Source organism: Hydra vulgaris, chromosome 05 (assembly GCF_038396675.1).
Source record: "Hydra vulgaris chromosome 05, alternate assembly HydraT2T_AEP".
NCBI lineage: Eukaryota > Metazoa > Cnidaria > Hydrozoa > Anthoathecata > Hydridae > Hydra > Hydra vulgaris.
Genome location: NC_088924.1, coordinates 32,600,001 through 32,624,956, shown reverse-complemented (window position 1 = coordinate 32,624,956; position 24,956 = coordinate 32,600,001). Strand labels below are relative to the sequence as shown.

Genomic DNA, 24,956 nt, shown 5'->3' with positions numbered 1-24,956 from the left:
GTTGTCTGTCAATCGTTATCTTGCTCTACAATCTTCATCTTTTCTCTTTCAGTAACTTCCAACTCTAATTAGTGCCTTGTTGGAAGCGAAGATGTTTCAGCCTTGTTGGAAGCGAAGATGTTTATAAAAAGAAAAAAAAAAAAACAGTATTTTTATATTGTTGTTTTATTAAAACTATTGAGTTTAATATATTCTTATTATTATAACATTATTATTTTAATATAACATATTTTTATTATTATATTTAACTAAAAAATTCATGGGCACCCCAGGCACTACACATGTAAATGATATTTATTTTGAGAAATGAAGCCAGTGAAGACAAATAAATCTTATATATATTATGCATGCCTAATGAGTGTTTATAAGTGAAAAATAATTAAAATTAAAAATTGAAATGACTGAAAACAAATGAAAAAAAGAAAAAATTCCAAGTCAAAAAATTTCATTATATAATTTCATTATAAACTTTATTAAGAGATAACAACGCCTTTCTTTAAAAGCAAGACATGTTACGCCCATTTAAGTTATTAATTAACTGAATTACTAAGCTGTTCATTAACTGCTGTGTCTTTTATTATAACAATATTTATTATTAATAATATATTAGCAACAATTAGTTAATTAATAAAAATGTTAAAAAAAAAAAAGGATTCTAAAAGATTTGATTAACCACCACACCGCAAAATATTGTAATTCAATAAGCTAAAAGAGTTTAAATAAAATGAATTTGTTTTGACGCAAACTTGTTTTTCTGCCTTTTATTGCTAAAAAAACAAATTTTTAACTATCCCTGGAATGAAGAAAATTTGCACAAGACCATTTAGGTGGGCAGCCTGATAGCCCACCGAATCCATTTTAGACTGGCTATTCATAGAACATGTTTAAGTAAAAGAAAACAATAAAAATTAACAAATTTTATACCAAGTTACCGGAGTAATACTTTTTTATTTTTTAAAAATGTATTTCAAAAAAATCATATATCATGCACTCCTTTTTGTGGATTTGCACATTTGTTTATTTTATGACATGTACATTTGTTTATTTGTTGTATTTGTACATTTGTTTATCTGTTGGATTTGTACATTTATTAGTAGTAACTTCTAAAAAAGCTTTAAATTTTAAACCATCTGTTTCACTTGTTCATACATTTCAATAAAAAGTTAGATTTGTGCTTTAAGTACATTACTGTCATTGTATTAAAAACATCTTAATGCCAGTTTTTCATGCCACTTTTAAAATATATTTTAAAAATATATTAAGCAATCAACAAAAGTGATGTTATACAAAAAGCTTTGCAAAAATTTAAAGAAATTTACAAAAGAACAGAAGCCACAAGGAAATATACAAAACGCCAGCAACAATATAACATTTGATGTTTATGTATTTGATAAATGATACATCCTCATCTATATATAAATGTAATTTTTTTAAACTTGAGAATATTGTTATTGAAGTTTATTTCCTTTGGTTCAACATTTATGTGTTTTGAATGGAATAGAAAGGTATCTATAATGTATATATATATATATATATATATATATATATATATATATATATATATATATATATATATATATATATATATATATATATATATATATATATATATATATATATATATATATATATATATATATATATATATATATATATATATATATATATATATATATATATATATATACAATTTCTTAATATTTTTCAAAATATGATATAATAGACAAGTTTAATCATTTTTTTACAACCAGATGTCTTTTAGACCAGAATTGAGAGTTCATATTGAAATAACAAATAATAAATGTTGTTCACTACTGAATTTTTCAGTAAAAATTATTATAAATCAGTATACTTATTTATTAAAAACAATAAAGTTTGAGTAAAAAAAGAGCGTAAAAAGTTCATAAAATTATCAAATATTTTTGAATATTGGTAGCAAAAGATTTTGTATTGTTGCATTCCTATATATATTTATATAGCATGATGCATTGTTCTTTGTATTTATATAACATGATACATTGTTATTTGTGTATGTATAACATGATACATTATTCTTTGTATATGAATAACATGATACATTGTTAACAATTAACAAAGTTTTTAAAAACAAATTGTTAACAATTAACAAAGAACATGTTCTTTGTATATACATAACAAGATATAAAACAGCATACTAAATTCTATGTGGTTCTTGTATTTATTAAAAAATTTTAAAAAGATAAATTTTATATATTTGAAGCTGAAAGCTTTTAACTTGAAACTTAAATTTATAAATGATAAGTAAACAAAAACCTGCACAAATTCTTTGATATTTAAAAGACGTTCGTCTGAATTGGTTGTGCCACAATCTTTTATATTTAATACATCTAATTTAAAAAATAGAAATCACTTTTAACTAAATTAAAAAAGAAAAAATATGAAAAATTAAAAAAAAACACAATAATAAAACAGAAATCAAAGATATCAAGTCCTAGACCTAATGCCTTTAAACACTCTCTAAGGTTTCGAAAATCGTTTTTCTTGACTATAGTTGAAAAAATCAGGACAAGTTCAGGAGCATATAATATTAAAAAAAAAATCCAGAGTCATTAAATTATGGCTTAGATAACACAATGGACTCCAAAACTTAAAAATGATTTACTAAGACCCAATAATCTCCTAAACTTCATATTTCAAAATCAAATCTCAGTTAAAAATCAAATATATACAAAAACAACTACATATATATATTCAAAACTTTAAATTTACCATAAATGTGTATGGATAAAATTTCAAAAGATTTTATGGTCATAATTTTTCAACTCTCATTTTTTTTAATTTGAGAGTTATTATGTAGTTTTTAGGCATTTAACAGTCTATTGTTAAATTATAACACTCTAAAAATAAATATAAAATTACAAACTTAAATAAAAATACTACAAGTACGAAAAGCTACTGTAAACATCAAAAAAATGTTGTGTAGTATTCAACTTAATTAAAGCATAATATACAATTCTTATATTTTGTTAGACAAAATAAATCTAAGCTGAAAGTTCTCTTTCTTTTTACAGATGTCAAAAAGATCTTGAAGACACTTGATTGCTCATTCTGCACACTAATTTGTTATTGGAATTTCCAGTCTTGATAGTTTCTGTTCCAATTAAAAATGATGGTTCATTTTTGAAAATGAACGATTATTTTTAAAACTAATCCAAACTAATTCAAAATTAATTGCAAATTATCTGCGTTCTACAATGTCACAGGAAAGACTTTCAGGATTTACAATACTGTTGATAGAAAATGCAATCGCAAAAGGACTAGGAAAATTGATTTATAATTTCTTTGTATAACTTATTTTTTAGAAATAAAACCCAATAAAAATGAATTCAATAAAGTTAAAAAACAAAAAATAAAAAAAAGGGCCATAAAAAGTTACAGCACAGCTCTGTATATATATATATATATATATATATATATATATATATATATATATATATATATATATATATATATATATATATATATATATATATATATATATATATATATATATATATATATATATATATATATATATATATATATACATATATATATACATATATATATATATATATACATATATATATATATATATATATATATATACATACATCTATATATTTATATATATTTACATATATATATATATATATTTATATATATATATATAATATTTATCTATATTTATATATATATATATATATATATTTATATATATAATTTTGCATATATATATGTATATATATATACACGCATATATGTATATATACATATTACATTCCATAATCATATATATATATATATATGTCTATATATATATACACATGTATACACACACACACACACACACACACAGATATATATATATATATATATATATATATATATATATATATATATATATATATATTCCATCTTTCTAAGGCAGAGGATTAACCATTATTCTTGGTTTTATTAATTTTTAATTGATTTTATTGGATATCGTTTATATTTAGTTAGCATACAACAGTTAACAACTTTAAGCTTATACATTACCTTTAGTTATAACTTAATTATTAATGCATTGATTTATAGATTTTTATAGCAATGCAGGATGGAACTTATTTAGCAGAAGGCAAAACTTCTGCTCTGGAGACAAAAAAGGAAGACTGAAAATGACCAGCCAAAAAAAATATTGATGAGACAAATAAATTGTGCATATCTTGGTGAAGAGATTTTTTTTTTTTTTTTTTTTGTTATTCTTATTATTATTATTATTTTTTTTTTATTGTTATTATTATGGTATTATTATTAAATTTATTAAATGGTTTTAATTCAAAAATCTATATTATTATAGTTATTAATTAGTTTTGAGTTTAAATTTGTTTTATTTTGATTGTAAGAAAAGGTTGTCATTTTTTTGGTAAAGCAGATCAACTTACGCCTAGGGCCATTTTGTCTGAAAATTGGAAATCTTTATTCATAGCTTTAACTTTTACAATCTTTTCAAGACTTTTTCATATATTATGGTAAAAAAGTAAAAGTGTTAATGAACATTTTATTGTGCTATATTCAACATATCAAAGCTTACACCAAATTTGAAATCCATTTAAAATCAAAGGAAAGAAAACATAATATTCATTTAAATTTAAAGTTTTAACAGTTCCCCATGGCTCGTTATTATTCATTTTCTAAATGTTTAATTTGATTTATTTAATAAATAAGATAATATAATATTTTTATAGATGATATTTTTAAAAGTTATATTAATCATATTCAGAATATTTAAAAAAAATTAATAACAAATATTGTTTTTAATATGAATTTTTTATTTCACAGTGCACTCTGTATCTCAAACATAAACAACAATTGTTTTGAGTCAGTGCCAGAAATTGACCGCACGCCAGCAAATTCCATAATTTATAAAAATATTATGAATCCATCAGCAAGTATACAAGGGCATGTACAGGAAATTTTTTGGGTAAGTCCAAAAAAAATTATGCCTCCCTTCCCCTTTTTTCCTTTTTTAATTTTGACCGGGTTGAGTGTATTTTATAAAAATGTTTTAATAATTCTTTAAATGATATATAGCATTGCTAAATGGTCGTTAAACCTGAAAATATGATTTTTGCAAATTAAAAAAATTATTTTTTGAAAATATTCAGCTGACGTAATGTATAGAGGTTATAATTTTTTAAATACAAGATTTCTGTAGACCAAATTTAAGACCATCATATTACCACAATAGATGAAAATGAAATAGTAAATCTATAGGAGGCGCAAGATTTTATAAATTTTATTTATAACAAAAATCAAACATAATTTACAAAAGATGGCATTTTTTATTATTAACTATCTGGGAACCAACCTGATTATTTATGCTCAAGTTCATAATGATTGACAAATGACCATGTCCCAACATTATCTTGCAAAAATTCTTTTTTAAAACATTTTGCTGTGTAGATATTTTTATATAATTTTATAAATAACTTTTAATTATAAATAAACTTTATAAACACCAAAGAGTCAGAGTCAAAAACTTATTGTAATAACTGCACAATGCTAAATAATGTTTTTACAAAGATGTCTGGCTACAAAAATAGCTGTTTAACAAAAGGTAGCTGAGACATTTTTTGAAATTATACTTTTATTATATTTAAACTTTATTTAAAACACAATTCATAAGTATTTATAGAAAACTTGTTAAAAACTTGTTTACTATTTATAGGGTATTCCCATGGGTCACGTGACTTTTTAATGTTGTCATTATGAGAGGATAAAAAAAGTAAACAAACTGTTTGCGGTATTATTTTTAATACCACTTGTAACAGGTTTTTATTAGGTTTTAGTACCAATATTAATATATTAATATAATATCTAATATCAATGTGGTATAATAACCAAGGTTTTTTTAATTCTTAAAATCAATATCAACTTTATTTACTATATTTACTATAAAGAAATGTCGTACTTCAAAACTTTAATGTACCTTCCAAAAACAGATATGATCACAAATCTTATACAAAGGCACATAGACACTTGCTTAATTCCAGATAACGAATTTAAAAACAACGAAGAAACCTTCCATTCATTTATTAAATTATCTATTATTTTCACAAAGTTCTTATACAGCTGAGGATATGAAGGCCTATAGAGCATGGAAGCGTTGAAATAAGAAATAATATATTTGGTAAAATTTTTAGGTGTTTCATTCTAAACATCTAAATGATACCCAAATTAATCCATAGATTTTTTCAGAGTTCAATATCCGCACTGTAATTGCAAAGCAGGCCTTGCTGAAGCATGTTCATGTATCGCTGCAGTTTTATTTTTGAATAATAAAACTGTTAAAATGTGAGAATCTAAAACAGTAACTGATTATAATTCTTAATGGTTACCACCAAACTCACCAGCAAAGTTAACAACAAAACGTTTTTTTAATTAACTAAATAAGCGAAAATTAAAGGCAGCTATTCTAGAAACAATCCTTTATTATCAGCTCATGAATACTCTACTGAATCCTATAATTTTAAAGTACCAGATGGTGTTGTTAAGTGTTTGTTTTTTAAATATGCTTAGAAAATTATCACTTAATAAAAATTATCACTTAATAAAAATTATCATTTAATAAAGACCAAGGATATTACTACCAAGTACAAACTCAACTTCTTCTTACTGAATATTATTGCTGCAATTTTGTTGTATGGACTGGGACTTTTTAATTCTTTGTAAAGAAATCTTAACATATCAAAGGAGTTTTAAAAAAGTATCCTTAAAAAATTGCTTTCAAAACTAGTAAACCTGAACACATTGAAAGTAATGTTTTATCATTTCAGGATCTAACTCTTTACTGTTACATCAGTTCAAAAGATGGCGATATAATTGTAAGATATACCAATATACATTGTAAAATTAAAACTCCCTAAAGAAAAATGGTTTTGAAACAAAAAAAACAAAAAAAGGCATATTTTTAAATTATTGTTCGAATTATTTGCTAATTAAATGCTACTAAAGATGGGCATAAGTTAACCATAGCACATACTGAATGAAAAATTTTATCTAAGGTTGTATGAGATTCTCCATCTTTAGTAAATAAAAAATCAACCGGTATCAAGTCAAAGAGAACAAGACTCTTTGTCATATTTTACAATTTCAGGAAGTTTTAAAAATCTAATTTTCTATTTTTTTTTTTTTTTTTAGTTAGTTTTGATATATAATTTATAACACGTATTATATATTATAATTAATATTTTATAAAGTTTTATGTGCAATAAAACGTTTCCCTAAAAATCTATTTAAAAATCTTAATGGTGTATTTTTCATTATATCGGCTTTGTTTACATTTTTATCCCCTCATAATGGCAACATTTCTTGAGTCATGTGACCCACAGGAAAATTCTATAGATAACTCTGTATTAAAAGCTAAACTAAACCATTAAGACTTTATCTACCATTTCGTTTTGCAACTTCTTCTTACCATTCCCTAAAAAACTTTTAGGCAACTCAGTAAAGAAAAGGTTTGTTGCTTGTAAACTTTCAGTATTATTAGATTGTAGTTCATTTTTGAAATTCAGCCAGTTAAGTGAAATTCAGCAAAAATTCCCACCGGTTAAACTCACATAATAAATCCTTTGGTTTGGCAATAATAAATAAGCCTAATAAAGCCTTTGGTTGAATAAGAGACACATAAGGATATGATGTGGTGTTTCCAACTAGTATAACAAGAACACTGAATTTCTGCAGTTGTTTTTTAAAGGAACTAAAGATTAGAACAAAGAAACTAAAAGACAGGTTCTTTATAACACTTTGAAGTTGTATCATCAAACATTGTGTTAAAAATAGTACTCAGATGGTCTAGCAAAGGAACAATGATAATAAATTTAAAATAACTTGAAATGCAATTTTTAAGCTTGTTCAAAGCATATTTGAAGGTGTTGATTAACAATACTTCTAAGTAAAGAGACAAAATCTTTTAATGCTTGAATAAGATTCAAACTAAAAAACATATCATTATTACTTGCTTGCAGAATTGTGTAATTAAAAAAGTTATATTAAAAACATGTCTTGTTATACACAGTGTAACAATAAAATCAAAATTTGTTATTAACTTTAGTAGAAGAAACAGTAGCAGATGTTTCACTATTAAATGTTCTACTGATATTTATAGGCATTCTTTAAGACAGATAACCACAGGAATAAAAAACTTTTGTAAAGTATCCATGCCACGATTTCACAACTCATAACATACAAAGAAAAATCAGCTATAGCTTTTATTAAAACACTAAACAAACAAGTTTTTCCTTTGTCTAAATTAGAATTTTTAGTACTAAAAAAAACATAATGATTGTGTAGAAAAGGGCACAAAAATCATTTGAAGTTTATTCATAACTTAAGAAATAAGGCTCTTTGAAAACAATGGGGATAATAATTCTCATTAAGGATAAACAATTTAGCTAAATAATAATTTATACTTAATAACTCCAAAATCTGGATATAGAAATTCTAATTTTTTGCCACAAATGCTTGATTATCTGAGAAAACCAAGGAATTAAGACTAAATTTTATCGATGCAATTATAAACAGCTTCTTTGTGTAATAACTCTCTGTTTTACTTTCTAGTACCCAAAGGATATCATGATACAAAAAAATCTCCACAAACAATATAATATTTGGTTGGCTAACTTTAAAGTAAATGATGTTTTTCTCCAATGGACATTTTTCTTTGAAGTGCTATATAAACTCACAAATTAAGCAACATTTTGAACTAATCATATTTTAAGGCCATAATTTATGTTTAATAAAATACAAGTTTAATAAAACACAAATTAAACAGTGTGTATGTTGAAAGGGGAGGTTGAATTTTATTTTAACTTTTTCTCTCCTTATTTATTATTCAAAATGCAAGTTATCAAAATGATACGCAGTCTAGCATAAAAAAACTGGAGATGTCCATTATATTTTGATGTAGAGAAGTCCAAAATTTGTTCTAACTGAAGTAATCATTTTGATTTTTTATAAACTGATAAAAAAAATATTTAAAAAATAAAGTTCTATATATCGAAATAAAATAAGGTATGCCAATTTAAGTTTCTAATTAAATTATACAACTCAAAAGTTAGTTTAACCTCCATCAAAATAATGTTAATTTTAAGCATAATCAAAAAAGATAACAAAGACATGTTAATTAATGACAGAGTGTCGCTGCCACTAAACAGTAGAGAATTTAAGCACTTTAGAAGAAAAATTAAAAGACAAGAAAATAATTAAGCGTATGGTAAATATTTTTTTATGATCCATTAATACATTTTGTTTGATATCTTTATACAAATTATGTACTTTAAACAAAATACTCTTAAAAGGTTTTTAGTTAAGGAGATTTTATATTAATTTAAATCTAAGCAAAAGTAGCTTTGATTATTTCCAGGTTGTGCAGAATAATTTTTTGAAACAAATTGGAGGCAAAGATGAAGGAGATTGTATATGTTATACTAAGTACAGTTTTTAAAAATGGCCTAGCTTTAAAATTAAACTATGAGGAAGAGGACAAAAAATGGAAAAAAATAAGAAAAATGTTGATTGCATCTGTTGCTATTGGTAAGTGGTTTAGAAAAGTTATTTTTTCAGTTTCAATTGCGCATTAAACAATTACTTTCAATTTTATGTTTCCTTAGTGCATAATTAAACAAACAACTAATTTTTTTAGCAGTAGCTGTGAAGTCAAATAATTGTTTAACAGGCAAAGATTCGCAATTAGAAGATTTAATTAAAGGATGGCAGACATGTGAAAGAGATGATGGAAGAAAGCTGATAGTTATGGATACCAAATATCATTAGCTAAACACAATTAAATAACAAATAGCTCAGACAATATCAAAGATAGAGCATATATTTTATTGGGAACTTTTTTATTTAAAACTTAATGTGTTAGTTTTTGGTTTATATTAGGAGTTTGCAGTATGTATATTTAATGGAGAAATTATGTATATTAAATAAAATCTTATACTTGTATCATACGTTTTTGTTTTTATTTCTTTATAAACTTTAACGTCGCAATGCAAATTATCCATTTGTAACAACAACCTACTGTTGATTCAATGTTACATAAAATCTTGGGCTGATATACAACGTTTGCTTTTGAATTCAGTATAGATCTAATTTATAATAACATTGGTCCAATTTTGTATACAATGTTTGGCCAATGCCTAAACAATGATCAAACCTGCATTGGGCCAAATTAAAAATTAATCAGGATGAAACCCATTTTATTACGTTTGAGCAAAAGTTCATTGATTTATGACACAGGTAATTAATTATTTTACAAAATGTTAAAAAGTCATAATCTAAATATATTTTGGGGTGTTTTCAAAAAAGTGCCATGTCTGAAAGAAAAAAAAAGCAGTAGCTTAAAGATTTTTTTTTTACTTTTGAAAATCCTTCAGGGAGCAAAAAGGACAATTTTTAGGGGGTTTTGTACCGTTTTTAAAACTGTAGAAAGCCTTAACATTTAAATTTTTGATTTTTTTTAATATTTTTGTTTGTAAAGACTTAATCAAAATGAAGTACTCTAAAAAAAAAATTGAAATTTAAAAAATTATTTCAAAAAACCCATAAATATTTAACAAATAAAAAAATTATTACACTATTCATTTTTTAAAATTTTATTAATAAAGTTTTAAATTTTTTCATGTTTTCTTGAAATATATTTTATATTAAACTTTTTTTTGGATTATATATTCAAAAAATTAATAAAATGCCACTGAAAAATAAAGAATATTTTTACAGGATAAAAATTGAGAAATTGTTGAAAGAGTGGATGAAATTGCTGAAGAAGTGGATGAAATAGTTGAAGGAGTGGATGAAATTGTTAAAGGGGTGGATGAAATTAATGAAGGAGTGGATGAAATTGTTGAAGGAGTGGATGAAATTAATGAAGGAGTGGATGAAATTGTTGAAGGAGTGGATGAAATTAATGAAGGAGTGGATGAAATTAAAAGATCTAAGATAGAGAACAAATTTTGCTGAAGTAAAAAAAAGATATTGATTTGAAGAGTATTTTGGATTGGAGAACATCTTCATGTTATGTTTGAGGAAATATTAAAAGACTAGAGAATAAGACTAGAGCAACAGTAAAGGGACTTAATATTGTTAATCAATTCTCTGAGAGGGCAGTTAAATTAAATCAAGACCTAATAAACAGAGCATATTCTGAGGAGAAAAGAGTACCAGGGTACCTTTCTCTTTACAAATAATTATAAGAAAATTGAAAAGGCAGGAAAAAATAGATTTAAAAAAAGTTGCTAGAACAAATGAAGTCTAGCTCCTTATGTTTTGATTAATTATTTAAATAAAACATAATTGTTAACAACAACTTTTTAAGAGAGAATAGAAGGATCATTAATTTACTGGGATCGCTGGGATTGCTAAACTTAACTATTGATTTAAAATTTTTCTAGTTTTATAAATTTTAATTTTTTTTAATTTGACTATTATTATTGACTTTTACAGAAAGTATGCCTTTGTTCTCTGTCCAGACCCTCTCTTTTACACATTTTGCATAATAACCCCTGAATCTGATTATAATCGAGAAACCAATATAGTACTTTATTTATATATAAGTCAAAAATATAATGTACTTTTGTAAATAATAAAAATATTTTGTACTTACATGCTTTGCTAAATACTTATGGATTTTAGCGTTTTTTTAAATAATTTTTATAAGTTTAAAGCTTTTTCTAAGAATAAAACCTACTTTTTCTAAGAATAAAACCTACTTTATTTTGATTAGATAAGTCTTTACAAACATAAATATAAAAGTAAACTAAAAAATATTAATTTTAATACTTGGTACAAACAATTTTAAAAGTGGTACAAAATGCCCTAAAAATTGCCCCTTTTACCACCTAAAAAGACTCTGGGGAATTTCAAAAATTAAAAAATTTTTTACATATATGTGTGTGTGTGTATATATATATATATATATATATATATATATATATATATATATATATACATACATATATATATACATATATATATATATATATACATATATATATATATATATATATATATATATATATATATATATATATATATATATATATATATATATATATATATATATATATATATATGAAAGTTGTAAACTAAAACTGTCCAGTATTATAATGACTCATGGGTTTTTTGAAATATTTTGTGAAGCACTTAATCAATTTTGATCATTTTTTTAAATAGTTTAAAGCAAATTTATCTCTAAATGCAGTTATGATACAGTAATAAATGCAGTAATTTAGTGTGGACATCTTGGATAAGCACTTTAAACTTGACAGAGTTCTTTCTTGATTTCTTGACTTTCTTTCCACAAATTGATGATACAAAGTTTTTCTTTGAACTTAATACTATTTTACAAGTAAATTTTTAAGCTAAAATGAACTTTCACAAGTATCGACTATGCTATAATTGTGGAAAAGAGAACAAGACATAATATTGAGACAATGAAACAATGGTTAAAGGTGGGCAGTGTTGAGTAGAAAAAAATAAAGAAAAAAGAAAAAGAGAAAGAAAGAGTGGTAAGTAAACATAAACAATTAGTTAGAAAATTCAAACCTAATTTCACAACAATTATTTGAGAATTTTTACATAAGTATATACCATGTCATCAACACTAAGATCTAAAGACACAACAGTTTCTTATGTTCTTTAAAAATCTCTTCTAATATATTGTTTACCATTTAAATTCTTTTTAGTTATTTATTTTCGCTTGCATTAAAAGTAATTCACAAACTTCTTTCTCTTTCTTTCTCTTTTAACAGTTTAAATAAACAATAATTTAAACCACTTTAAATTATTTAAACAACAATAACATAAAATTAAAATCATAGTATGTAATTTATAAATATAAAATTACTATAATATAAATGATTGCTGTTTTATAAAAAAAAATACATTTTTTATAAATAGTGACAAAACGAGACAAATTTATTTTATATGCTAAAAGTTCAACCAACTTCTATTTATCAACTTTTCAGAATGATGAACGAATGATAAAAGTTCAACCAACTTCTATTTATGAACTTTTCTAAATGATGAATGAATGATAAGTATAAACTAACATCTAATTTGAAATAAATAAAAAACTAAAATTTAAAAAATAACTACAGTTATAGTTATTTCATTAAAGTACAATATTATTATTTATTTTTTCTAAATAAATATGATATTAAAGTACAATACTATTATTTACTTTTTCTAAATAAATATGATATTATATTGATTATCATATTATATTTTGCGTACAATACACTATGCTTTACTATTTTTAAAATATAAATTAAAAACTCTAAAATAATTTATTACTATAGTAATAAATATTCATTAAACAGACTAAACAAAACTTATATGTAAAACCTATTACAAGATAATTAGCATATACAGGTATTTGCTAAGAATTTTGCGCTTTCGTAGAATCATTAAAACAAAATATATTCTAATCATTACTGTTTCATTTAACATGATTCACATTATCTTTATACATTTACTAATAAAACAGAAGCTATATAAAAATTAAGGCTGAAAATTGAAACTAAAAAAAATGTTTTAAAAGTGTCTTTATTTTTTTAATAGCATTTTTAAGTTGAGTGATAAAAATTTTACTTTAAAATATTCTATGCGCTAAAAGTTTCTTTCTTTTTAAATTCCATTTTCTGTTTTATTCTTGATAAATTACTTGTCAACAAAAATGATGTTAGAAAAATCTATTTTGATTATGATTTGTCACTCAAAAATTTTAAAATGTTTTTAAAAAAGTGGTTAAAAGTTTAATAGACATGATAATTACCAAAAGAGATATTTGCAAGGCTAATAATTTGTTCAACCCTAAAAATGTACCTTATTTGAAGAGGGGTGGAAAAATGGGAGATTCAGCTACTAATTTTACAATACTTTAAAGTTTTTTGCTTTTTTTCAGTTAGACTTTTTTGTTCTGGTGAATAACCATTGGTTTCATTGGTTTCATTGGTTTGAAACTAACTTTTGGTGTAAAACCACCAAATATTTCTGATTCTACTTAGAATATTTTCTGAAACATTTTGAATAGCCATTAAAAAAAGGATTGGAAATATAGGTTTACCGAACCATAAACCTTTTCATTTTGAGACTATTTCATTTGTCTGTCACATAAATTTTTAGTGGTGCCATATGTGATTGCTGAGGTAGTCGGTAAAATGCGAACTTCGAACTTGTAAAATGCGAGCTTTTCTGCAAACCATGGTCCAACTGTTTGTTAATGATGCAATATTTTAATTTTCATTTACCGTTAAATTGTAGTAGGAGCATGTATTTACAAGACTAATTGAGTAAAACTAGCCTTATGCAATATGAAAAAAGATATATATTTACAAGAGTGGTCCGAGTTACTGTGTTAAATTTTTTTTTATTAATATCAATTTGGGTCATAATTGATCTTGTTTTTATACATGAGAGGAGTTCTTAAGCCAAAAATGAGGCAGATTCAGTAATATTTAGAGGTGGCGCTAAGTTGAACAATTTTAGCGAACACTAAAAATATTAATGTAATTTTTCCATTTTTTTTTGGCTTAACTGAAGTTATTTCATTTTTTGTTTAGTGGTTTCATTTTATATATTTTAATCTCTAAGTGTGAGAGTAAGTACAAAGTAATGGTAGTTTTAGTTCATGTGAAATATAATAAATATAATAAATGTATAATAATTTTTTAATAAATTAAATATAGTAATCTGTAAAATGAGATTTTAAAAAGAAATATATTATTTGTATAGCAACGTTTTTTGCTTACTTGATTTTAATTTAGGTCAATTTTTAGTTGCTTTCACTTCTTCTCATGTTTGTATTTCCTGCATGAGTCTCCACTATTAATAATATGATTATTGGTTATTGATTAAGTTGATTATAATTTAGTAATTAACTATTATATCACACGCAGTTGTCTCTAATTTGAATTCTTCAAAGATTCCAAGGTAAATTATATCTTTAAAATTAAATGAAATATTTATATATTCATTGTTCAAACTGAAAATTGCTATTATTAAAATTATCATTGTAGTAGACTAGTAGTAGTAGTAGTAGTAGTCGTAGTCGTAGTAGTCGTAGTAGTAGTAGTAGTAGTAGTAGTAGTAGTAGTAGTAGTAGTAGTAGTAGTAGTAGTAGTAGTAGTAGTAGTAGTAGTAGTAGTAGTAGTAGTAGTAGTAGTAGTAGTAGGTTATTTCAATCATTCATTAAATTTTTTTTTTAATGTTTGCATGAAACAGAAGTTTTCTATAACATAAACAGAACTGGTAAACTCTAGGCAATGGTTGTTGGTTCATTGTTTAGGTAGAAATGGCAAAAGCTTGTATCTGATTATGAACTTTTCAGCATTTCCACAAGGCTACCTTACTCAGCTCCAAAAAGGGCAAGGAATAACATTTTGTCTCCAGGCTTGAACCTTTTGAACTCCAGACAGCTGCTCAAGCCCTTGGACATGATCTGGATAGCATTTCAGTTTCTCGCAGCACTATCCGTTGTTCTAGAATGGATACACGCAAGTCCGAGGCAGTCGAGGACTAAAAATCATATTCAACCCAGGTACCATTTCTGTTGCACTGAGATGGAAAACTCCTACCAGATATTGTCCAGACAAATGTAAAGGTAGACAGAATTGCAATCCTAGTTTCTGGAGCTGGAGAAGAAAAGTTACTTGGGGTTCCCAAAATCATAAGGGGAACAGGTAAGGAGCAAGCTAGTGCCTGCTTTGAAGTATTGGATAATTGGCATCTCAAAGAAAAAATAAGTGGGCTTTTGTTCAATACAACAGCCTTAAACACTGGCTTAAAATCTGGAGCACAATTATTGAAAAAACTGTCAAGAAAGACCAGCATATTTGCATCCACATATCTTGGAGCTATCACTGGACCTGATGTAGGTTTGTACAAATGATTTCAAAAAGAATGGCCAACATTTGACCAAAGCAAATATGATGCTGCTGATGAAACGCTCTTCAGTGGATCCATGACTGATCTCCATGATGAAATAGTTGCATACTACAAAGACGCTGTAAAAAGCCATTACCAACACCAAGAAAAAAAAAAGCTCGCCAAGACTTTTTTGGTGGTTGCCCAAAAGAAGAAGTGCGATTTTGAGCACCTGGAGCCATGCACCAGGTCAGGTGGATGGTAAAGTGCATCTATTCCATCAAAATCCTTCTTTTCAAGAATCAAGTGACTCTCACTGCTCATGAAAGAAGAGCTTTGATCGACACCAGCCTGTTTGTTGCTCTAGTCTATGGAAAATTTTGGCATGAAGCTTGCTTGGCAGAAAGAGCCCCATATAATGACTTGAGACTGTTGAGACTTTAGAATGATTTTACTTGGAACAATGTTGTTAGAGATGCAGCATTGACAGCCTTCAAAAGACACCTATATTATTTTTCAGAAAATTTGATTGGCTTGGCTTTTTTCAACCCCTGCGTTGATGTTCATACAAAAGCTGTCATGGTTCAGAACCTTAAGCATGCCAAAAAGAAAACATCACCAAAGATAATTAAAGGCAAAACATTCAAGTTAGAAAACCCATTGGAATCATATGTTACAAGCCGAACATCTCATCTTTTCGACCTCTCATTGACAACGGAGCAGAGAAGGCTCAAGTTTTTCTCTCGATGCCACCCGACCTTTGGCAAATGGATCCAATTTATATTCAGCTCAGGGAGACTGCCAGGCAAATGAAAGTAGTTAATGACTGTGCAGAGAGGTTGCTTTATTCCAGACCTTCAACTCTTCAATAACGAAAGACAAAAAGCAAAAGCAATACCTCTTGCAGGTTGTCAGCACTCATTGAAAAGCTTTTCCAGAGTCATCAAAGCGTCAGTTGAAAAAAGTCTTAAAATAAACAACGCATTACATTGCAATATGTGAATTAAGTTCAGAATAACTAGAACCTCTTTAAGTCATGATATTTTATTTCGTTTTTGTTTTGTAACAATTTTCTTGCTAAAGAAACTAAATTTTTAATCATTTCTTGTTTCATCCATCACAACAACATTATTGTTCAAAATTGCGCCACCCCTAGTTAAGTTTAAAAAAATTTTTAAATTGGCCAAAATGGTCCATATGGGGAATAGAACAAAAGCAAATATCACCCGACTTAACTCTCCACTATTCAATTTTTTGAACCACTCTAATATATACTAAAAGGTATATAGGTATAAGTATATTTATAATCACCTCTGCAAAAAAAAACAGATACTAAAGATGAAAAAATGAATAGTGAGAAAAATTTGTAAAAAGTGTATAATGAATAAATAATTCTTTGTTTATATCTTTTCTACCGATTTATATATAACCAAGCTTCATAAAAATGGGATATGATATTAAAAAACACAACATTCTTATTTATTGTTACTATAAATATATATTCTACACTCTGCTTTGATAAGTGAATATAATTAGTTAAAAGTATATTTATATGTTATATGTACTATATAAACTATTTTATATATATGTTTATATATAAACTATATAAAAACTTTATTAACAGTTTTTGTTTACTTTTCTTTTGTTTATTGTTTATATATATATACATATATATATATATATATATACATATATATATATATATATATATATATATATATATATATATATATATATATATATATATATATATATATATATATATATATATAGACCAATAGCCTGGCATGCTGCCAAAATATGATAGCATTTACTTTCAGCTGGACATAAAAATATCTCTCTTGGAAACAGTTTTACCGCGCGTGGTTCTTTAGATCCTTTTTACAATAAAGTTCGCAAGTTTGGAGTCAAGAGCAATATAAGAAATTTTAATGATTTCATTAGCCCATTCTATAAAAGTTATCATAGTTGTATCTTTTACTACCTCTGCACTTCTAGAAGCATCATGCATAACTTTAAATTTACTGTTGATGGTTTCTTTAATGCATTGAACAATTTGCTCTGGTGTTGTTTTATGTGGAATTTGAAGATCACATTCTTCATAAGTGCTTTTCAATTCCGCTCTTAATTTATAGTGGTCAGTTGCTTTTCGAGCACGATAAATTTCCACCATATTATGTTGTATAAGTCTATATAAGCTTAAAGCTATTGAATGTACAGTAGCCTCTTTCCAGCCCTGTAGTCGCTTAATTACAGTATTAAATACTTCTGATTGGTTTGTTGTAATTTCAAGAAAATAAAACTGTTTAAGTCTTCAAGATCCAAGTTTGTCTACTATACTATCAATTGTTTTGATAACATTGTTATTAATTTGTCTTTATATGAAGATTCAGAATCAGAACAAAGAAGAGATTAAATACATTCAGTGTAGTATGCCAATTCAACTTTTGTCTTAACTTAATGCAATTGGAACCACTGTCCTGCAAAACATGGTTCCAACAAAGAAAATAAGGAACTGATGTAAAACTTTCTTTGATTGCCTCTGTAATAGCCTGTTCTTGATCTGTGACAATAAAAACATTCTTTGAAGCAAGTACTGGACATACTAGTACATAACTAGTACATAATAGTACATAACTACCATCAAATCAGGAAATGTTATTATATTGTAATAAAATTTGTATCATAGGCTAATTCATAAAGATTGTATAAATCTCTAGATAAACGCTGTTGATTGCGTGTTGATTTCAAAGTATTACTGATTTGTTCCATGTTATGCAGAACTGCTGTTATATTTGTATCAGCTGTATGATAATATTGTCTTTGTATACTTTTTGGACAGAACCTGTACTTTCCTTAATTTGGTTTATGACACCTGGCTGTGTTCTGATAAAATCTCTATTACATGTAGTAGCATTTCCATGAGGAAACTGCACAGCCTTAGTTTCATCACCTATGTATGATATCAGAACTGAATTTGCATAATCAGCATGATAGTGTGATCTACATGCAAACATCACTTATTGTGTCCTGAGCAACAATAATTCTAAAATATTTTTTTTTTATTCCATTAATTGTCCTCAAACCCCCTTGTCTCCACCTATAACCATCTGAACACCAATTTTCTGAAGAATATTTTATGCTATTCTAAATAATTTTCTTTGGTACTTAATTCAAAAACAATTTAACATTCATACCCCCTTAAATTTGTTTTAAATGTGATTAAATTGTATAGCGATATATATATATATATATATATATATATATATATATATATATATATATATATATATATCTGTATATAGATATATATATATATATATATATATATATATATATATATATATATATATATATATATATATATATATATTAGCAGTGTTCAGAAAAAAAAATTTTTGAATTTGAAAAACCAAACCGTCTAGATTTGAAGCAAATATGTTTAAACTTACAAAAAATTTCAGCACCATTGAACCACTCTTTCCTTGCCCTCAAAGCACATGTTTGGAAAAAAAGGACCCGAAAATGATCAAAAATGGATTACTTTAAGTGTCTTGAGGGCAAGGCTAGCGTAAATATTTAAAATAAATTTTTTTTCAGGGTTTAGATAAATATCTGTATTTTTGATTAAAAAAGTATGGTTTTTTACTTTCTTCTCAAAACACAGTATAACTTACATTTTAAATCGGCTAAAAAACGTTTATGTGGTGCGGCATTGTTTTATAACCTATTCAACAATTAAATTCAATCTTTGTTATTTAGATTCATAATATAGTTTGCAAATGTATATATTCAAAATAAGAATAGAATTACTCATTTTATGTACATTTATTATTTGTAATATCTTAATCAGAATAAAATAAAATACTCCTTAAGTTGCGACAATTTTTTAATTTGTCTTCAAAAACCACACTTCGCATTTTTTTTTTTTTACTTTTTTGCAAAATTTGGAGATTTTATTGCAAAAATTGTTCCTTATGTGCAATATCAATGATAGTCTGAAAAAATCAAACATGTGCCAAAGTACCTTACGTCATTAGTAAATACGCGTTTTTCAAGCGGTCTTTAAAAATAAATAATTAAGAAAAAAAAAAAGTTTTTCCAAATTTACCAAAATCGTTGATTTAGTAACATATGTAGTTTTTGCATATCACAACTCAATATTACTTATCAAATCAAAAAAAGAAATATTTTAAATATTTAAAACGATTCTGTAGAAGTTTCTTCTATTGTTTATCTAATTAATCTTTTTTTTTGGTCGTGTTTTGTTTCTTCGCTAAGGAGGAAAGACTACCAGATAATCTTTTTTTGGTAAGACTGGTGGACCTTTTTCCAGAAATCCTGAAAGCAGAGCAAACTCTGTCAACTGATACCAATCTGTTCTGCTTTTCCTCTTCGTTGTTGTAACGATAGGCATATTGCTGCATCATGCTGACGGCTCTTTCCGAATGGTCATTGACAACAATAAGACCATTGGCATAACTTTCAAAAACTTTAAACGAAGACTGTGTATGCCAGTATTGCGGTAGAAGTGAAAGGCAGTCTTTCATTCTTTCTTCAGTTAAACCACTTAAACTAAACATAAGGTAAGAAATCTACCAAAGGGGCTAAGCTTGGTGGATCTTTCTCAGTAGTAGCATTTTTCTCTTTTCTGTTCTTTCTTTTCTTTGTTTTCATTTTTAAAGTGTTTGGTTTTAGGCATATTAAATAAAAGAATTGCAGCTGCAATTTTTTGTTTTTCATGTGAAGGCAAATCCTCATCCAATAGAGCTAGTGGAATCAAAGTTGAGTCTAAGTACCAAGTGTGCTTGTTAAGCAAATCAAGCACAGCATCAACTGGTTTTGGATTCCAACAAATATTTTTAAATTGAAGGATCTGATGGATAGCTTTAATATCTAAGTTAAGGGCCTTTGACACATTACTCGATTTTAAATACCGCTTGGCATAAAAACAGACCACAAACTCCGCGATGAGCTTAATTTCTTTTTTGAGATGTTGTTTTTTTGAACGAAGTCAAGTTGAGATTTTGTCTTTTTTGAGATGTTGTTTTTTTGAACGAAGTCAAGTTGAGAAAACAAAAGCTGCATTTTCAGATAGTAAATTGCTTTACCAAGAGAACGGGCATCATGGATAGCTCCAGTTTTCCTAATTTTATAAACAGAAGGTGATAGATAAGTCGCAACTAATTCAGCCAGCTCTCTTCTGTCTTCACGTTTATCTTCTCCTGCTATCCCTTATTTCTATATATGCTTTGCAAAAATTCATAGAATCTTCAGCAGCCTTTTCACTTATAATACCAATCACTTCCTTCCAGTTAAACTTGCACAGATCACTTGGGACATAACTAAAATTAGGATGTTCAAGAAGGCACTTAAATTTTTGAAACAATAAGTTTTCTGGTCCTGTAGTCAACTCAATTGTTGTATATTTCCAAAAATGCACCATTCTTAATTCTGTTATGTGATGCCTGCATACTAATTTTAAAAGATATTTATTTAAATTGTTGGATATTTTTATGATTGAATCATTTTTGATCCCAGTATTGCTTGCATTTGTATCAAAACAAAGACCTCCTACTTTTGATTCAAGCTTATATTCCTTTAGTAGGTTCATAATACTTGTATATTGATCCTCACCAGAAGAGGAAGTTAAAGGAGGAACACCTAGTAGGTGTGTCTTACCCTCAATATTCATAAGAACTGCAGCCTATCAATCTTGAATTTTTTTCCTGCATTAATTTCATAAAGAGTTTTTCCATCAAAATGTATAACGCATAGATAAGGAAAAGCTTCTATTGCATTTTTTACATCCTCTTTGCTAAGGTTGACATATTTTCACTTGCTAATTTCATTTTTCTAAAGGCTGTTGATTTACAGCAATGTAATTTTAACATCAGCTTCAGTTAAAATGGCATTTGTCACTTTTTGCAAAACATTTAGTGAAACATCACTTAACGTAGCTATTAGGGCAATGTTCCCGGCATAAACATCTATTGGATTTTCTGCAGTTACTGTACAGTTAGATTGAGATGGTTCTTTTTGATAATGGTTACTAGGCTCTAAATCAAAACCATAAGATGAATCAGAACTCAAATCAGAATTAAGTTCAATTTCATAATTAGATTTTTGTTGATCGCATATCCTTCGTTCTAATTTTCTTTCTCTGCTACAAGCAAAAGAATAAAAATTATAACAAAATGAGAAAAATACCACTTATTACTTTTAATTGTAAAGTTAAAAATAAGTTAAAAACCTTTCTACTAAATTTCTTATCTTCTGTCCCTAGAATAAACTTACTTTCTCCTTCCTGATCTTTCAAAAACATCAAGTCTTTGAGCTTATCCTTGTTAGACCTTTTTTTGTCGGTCCTAATAATGTTCTTCATCTGACTTGCCTACCCAATAAAACTTTTTTAAGCAATTCTTGAAGTTTTTCTAATTAGTTAAATCTTTAGAAGAGCCTCTTTTTCATTTTTTTTTTTTAAACTAGAATATTGCTTGTCAAGTTTAATAAGATTTTTGAATAGTTAAGTGTCATTAACAACTTCAAACCGTGCTTTTATCCAGCATTTCTTAACCTCAGCTAAAACACAGTTACAATCCAAATTTTCGCATCTTTCAAAATTTTTACGAAGCAAGCACATAACCAAACTGATTTTTTTGGTGGTTTTAGGCAGTATAGATTGCAGGTATGCTAGATGCTGTAGAATATCCATGCCTGTTGGAAGTTGTATATCTAAATGCATATTTGTTTTTATTTATTATATTTTAATGAGATAATTTAGATCACTCTCTATCTTAAATATATAATATACATTAAATTGCTCAAGTTTCTTAATAATTAGAAATTACCTGTAACTTCTGGTTAAGCTGCTTTAATAATAAACAATTTCTTTTTTTTATTAGACTTTAACTTAAAATTGTTTTCAAACTCGCACTTTTTGTTTCCTTTATTGCATGTTTAGTATTTATAATTATCATTAATCTAAATAACCAAGAATATATTTGTAAATATTATAAAAGCTAGAAAAATACTTAATATATTATTTGCTATATTTTATATAGTTTTATTTCACTTGTTAAACGATATATTACAACACATTATATCTTATTTTGTGTTTCATATTGCTACTTATAAAATTACAAATATTGTAGTTATAAGTTAAGAACAAATTCTTTTGTTTGGTAATGGTATTAAACATACATAAAATGAGTAATTCTATTCTTATTTTGAATATATACATTTGCAAACTATATTATGAATCTAAATAACAAAGATTGAATTTAATTGTTGAAAAGATTATAAAAACAACGCCGCACCACATAATAAACGTTTTTTAGCCGATTTAAAATGTAAGTTATACTGTTTTTTGAGAAGAAAGTAAAAAACCATACTTTTTAAATCAAAAATACAGATATTTATCTAAACCCTGAAAAAAAAATTTATTATAAATATTTATGCTGGCCTTGCCCTCAAGACACTTAAAGTAATCCGTTTTTGGTCATTTTTGGGTCTTTTTTTTTCCAAACATGTGCTTTGAGGGCAAAGAAAAAGTGGTTCAATGGTGCTGAAATTTTTTGTGAGTAAGTTTAAACATATTTGCTTCAAATTTTTTTTTCTGAACACCCCATGTGTATATATATATATATATATATATATATATATATATATATATATATATATATATATATAATATATATATATATATATATATGTATATATATATATATATATATATATATATATATATATATATATATATATATATATATTTACGCTCTAAATTATACTAAAAACAATGAATAGCGATACTTTGTCTGTCATTTTAATTATATTGGGAATAGTGTATTATTTAGCGCTCATATTTTTTTTTGATTCATGCTTCAGCTGATTTATTATTTGTCCTAAAAGTAACTTAGTATTGAATAGGCTTGAAAAAAAATTATCCAACCAAGCGATATTTATGTAAGTTTAATTTTATGTGAAATTTGTTGAAATATTTTAGCAAATTTTTATACAATTAATGAAATTGCATAACAAAAACTGTTTTTTTGTAGTAAAAAAAAAAGTTTTGTATAAAAAAAAGGTTTCATGTTTTTTTAAGTGAAATGGTTGGAGGTAAACATCACTGGACTGTTTCTCAGAGAAATTTAGCTGTCGATTTAGTCAATCAGGGTAAAACCTATCGTCAGGTGCAGCAAGAGACTGGAATTCCTCATAATACAGTATCCGACATAATGAAGAATAATTCCATTGAACATTTGTGGAAAAATTCAGACCGAAAAATTGGAGATTGGTCATTTTCCAAAAAAGATAACCTCAAAGTGGCAATTGAAGAAGCCTGAGAAAAGATTCAACCAGAAGAAACAAAATCTTTAGTCGAATCAATGCCTAGACATCTAGTAATCCAAGCAAATGGAGGCCCAACAAAGTATTAAAATAATTGTTTTGTTATATAATAATTTATTATGAAACAAATAATGTGTTTGGTCTAATATTTTTTTGACAATAAAAAAACGACTTAAGTTTCTTTAATTTAAGACTGAAAACTTTGTGATTCATATTTTACATTAAAATAAATAAAATCTATTTAAAAACATGTTCTTTAACTTTTATTAATCTTGAGTTTACCAAAAAAGTCTAAATTTACGAAAATACAGCCTATTTTTTGGAAAAATATTTTTAAAAATGTTTGGTTGGATTATTTTTTGAGACACAGTATATATATATATATATATATATATATATATATATATATATATATATATATATATATATATATATATATATATATATATATATATATATATATATATATATATATATATATATATATATATATATATATATATATATATATATATATATATATATATATATATATATAAGTAGTAGAAAATCACTTAACAAAAAATATTTTTCATTTTCATTCAAAATAAAAAAATTTTTTAAGTGATTTTCTTCTACTTTATAATTGCTCTGTTCTTTTAAGAACATTGAGTACTCTATTTTGTAGAATACATTTTAAA

General features: G+C 25.7%; 1 protein-coding gene across 2 annotated transcripts in view; it reads right to left on the bottom strand.

Annotated features, from left to right (window-relative positions):
* Window positions 1–24,956, bottom strand: part of LOC101234824 (EF-hand calcium-binding domain-containing protein 5) — a 122,062-nt gene that overhangs the window by 61,071 nt on the left and 36,035 nt on the right. For both annotated transcript variants that reach the window (XM_065797935.1, XM_065797936.1), the window contains exon 5: window positions 2,293–2,366. In XM_065797935.1, coding sequence (XP_065654007.1) covers window positions 2,293–2,366 — 74 coding nt within the window. The remainder of the gene's footprint in view (window positions 1–2,292; window positions 2,367–24,956) is intronic.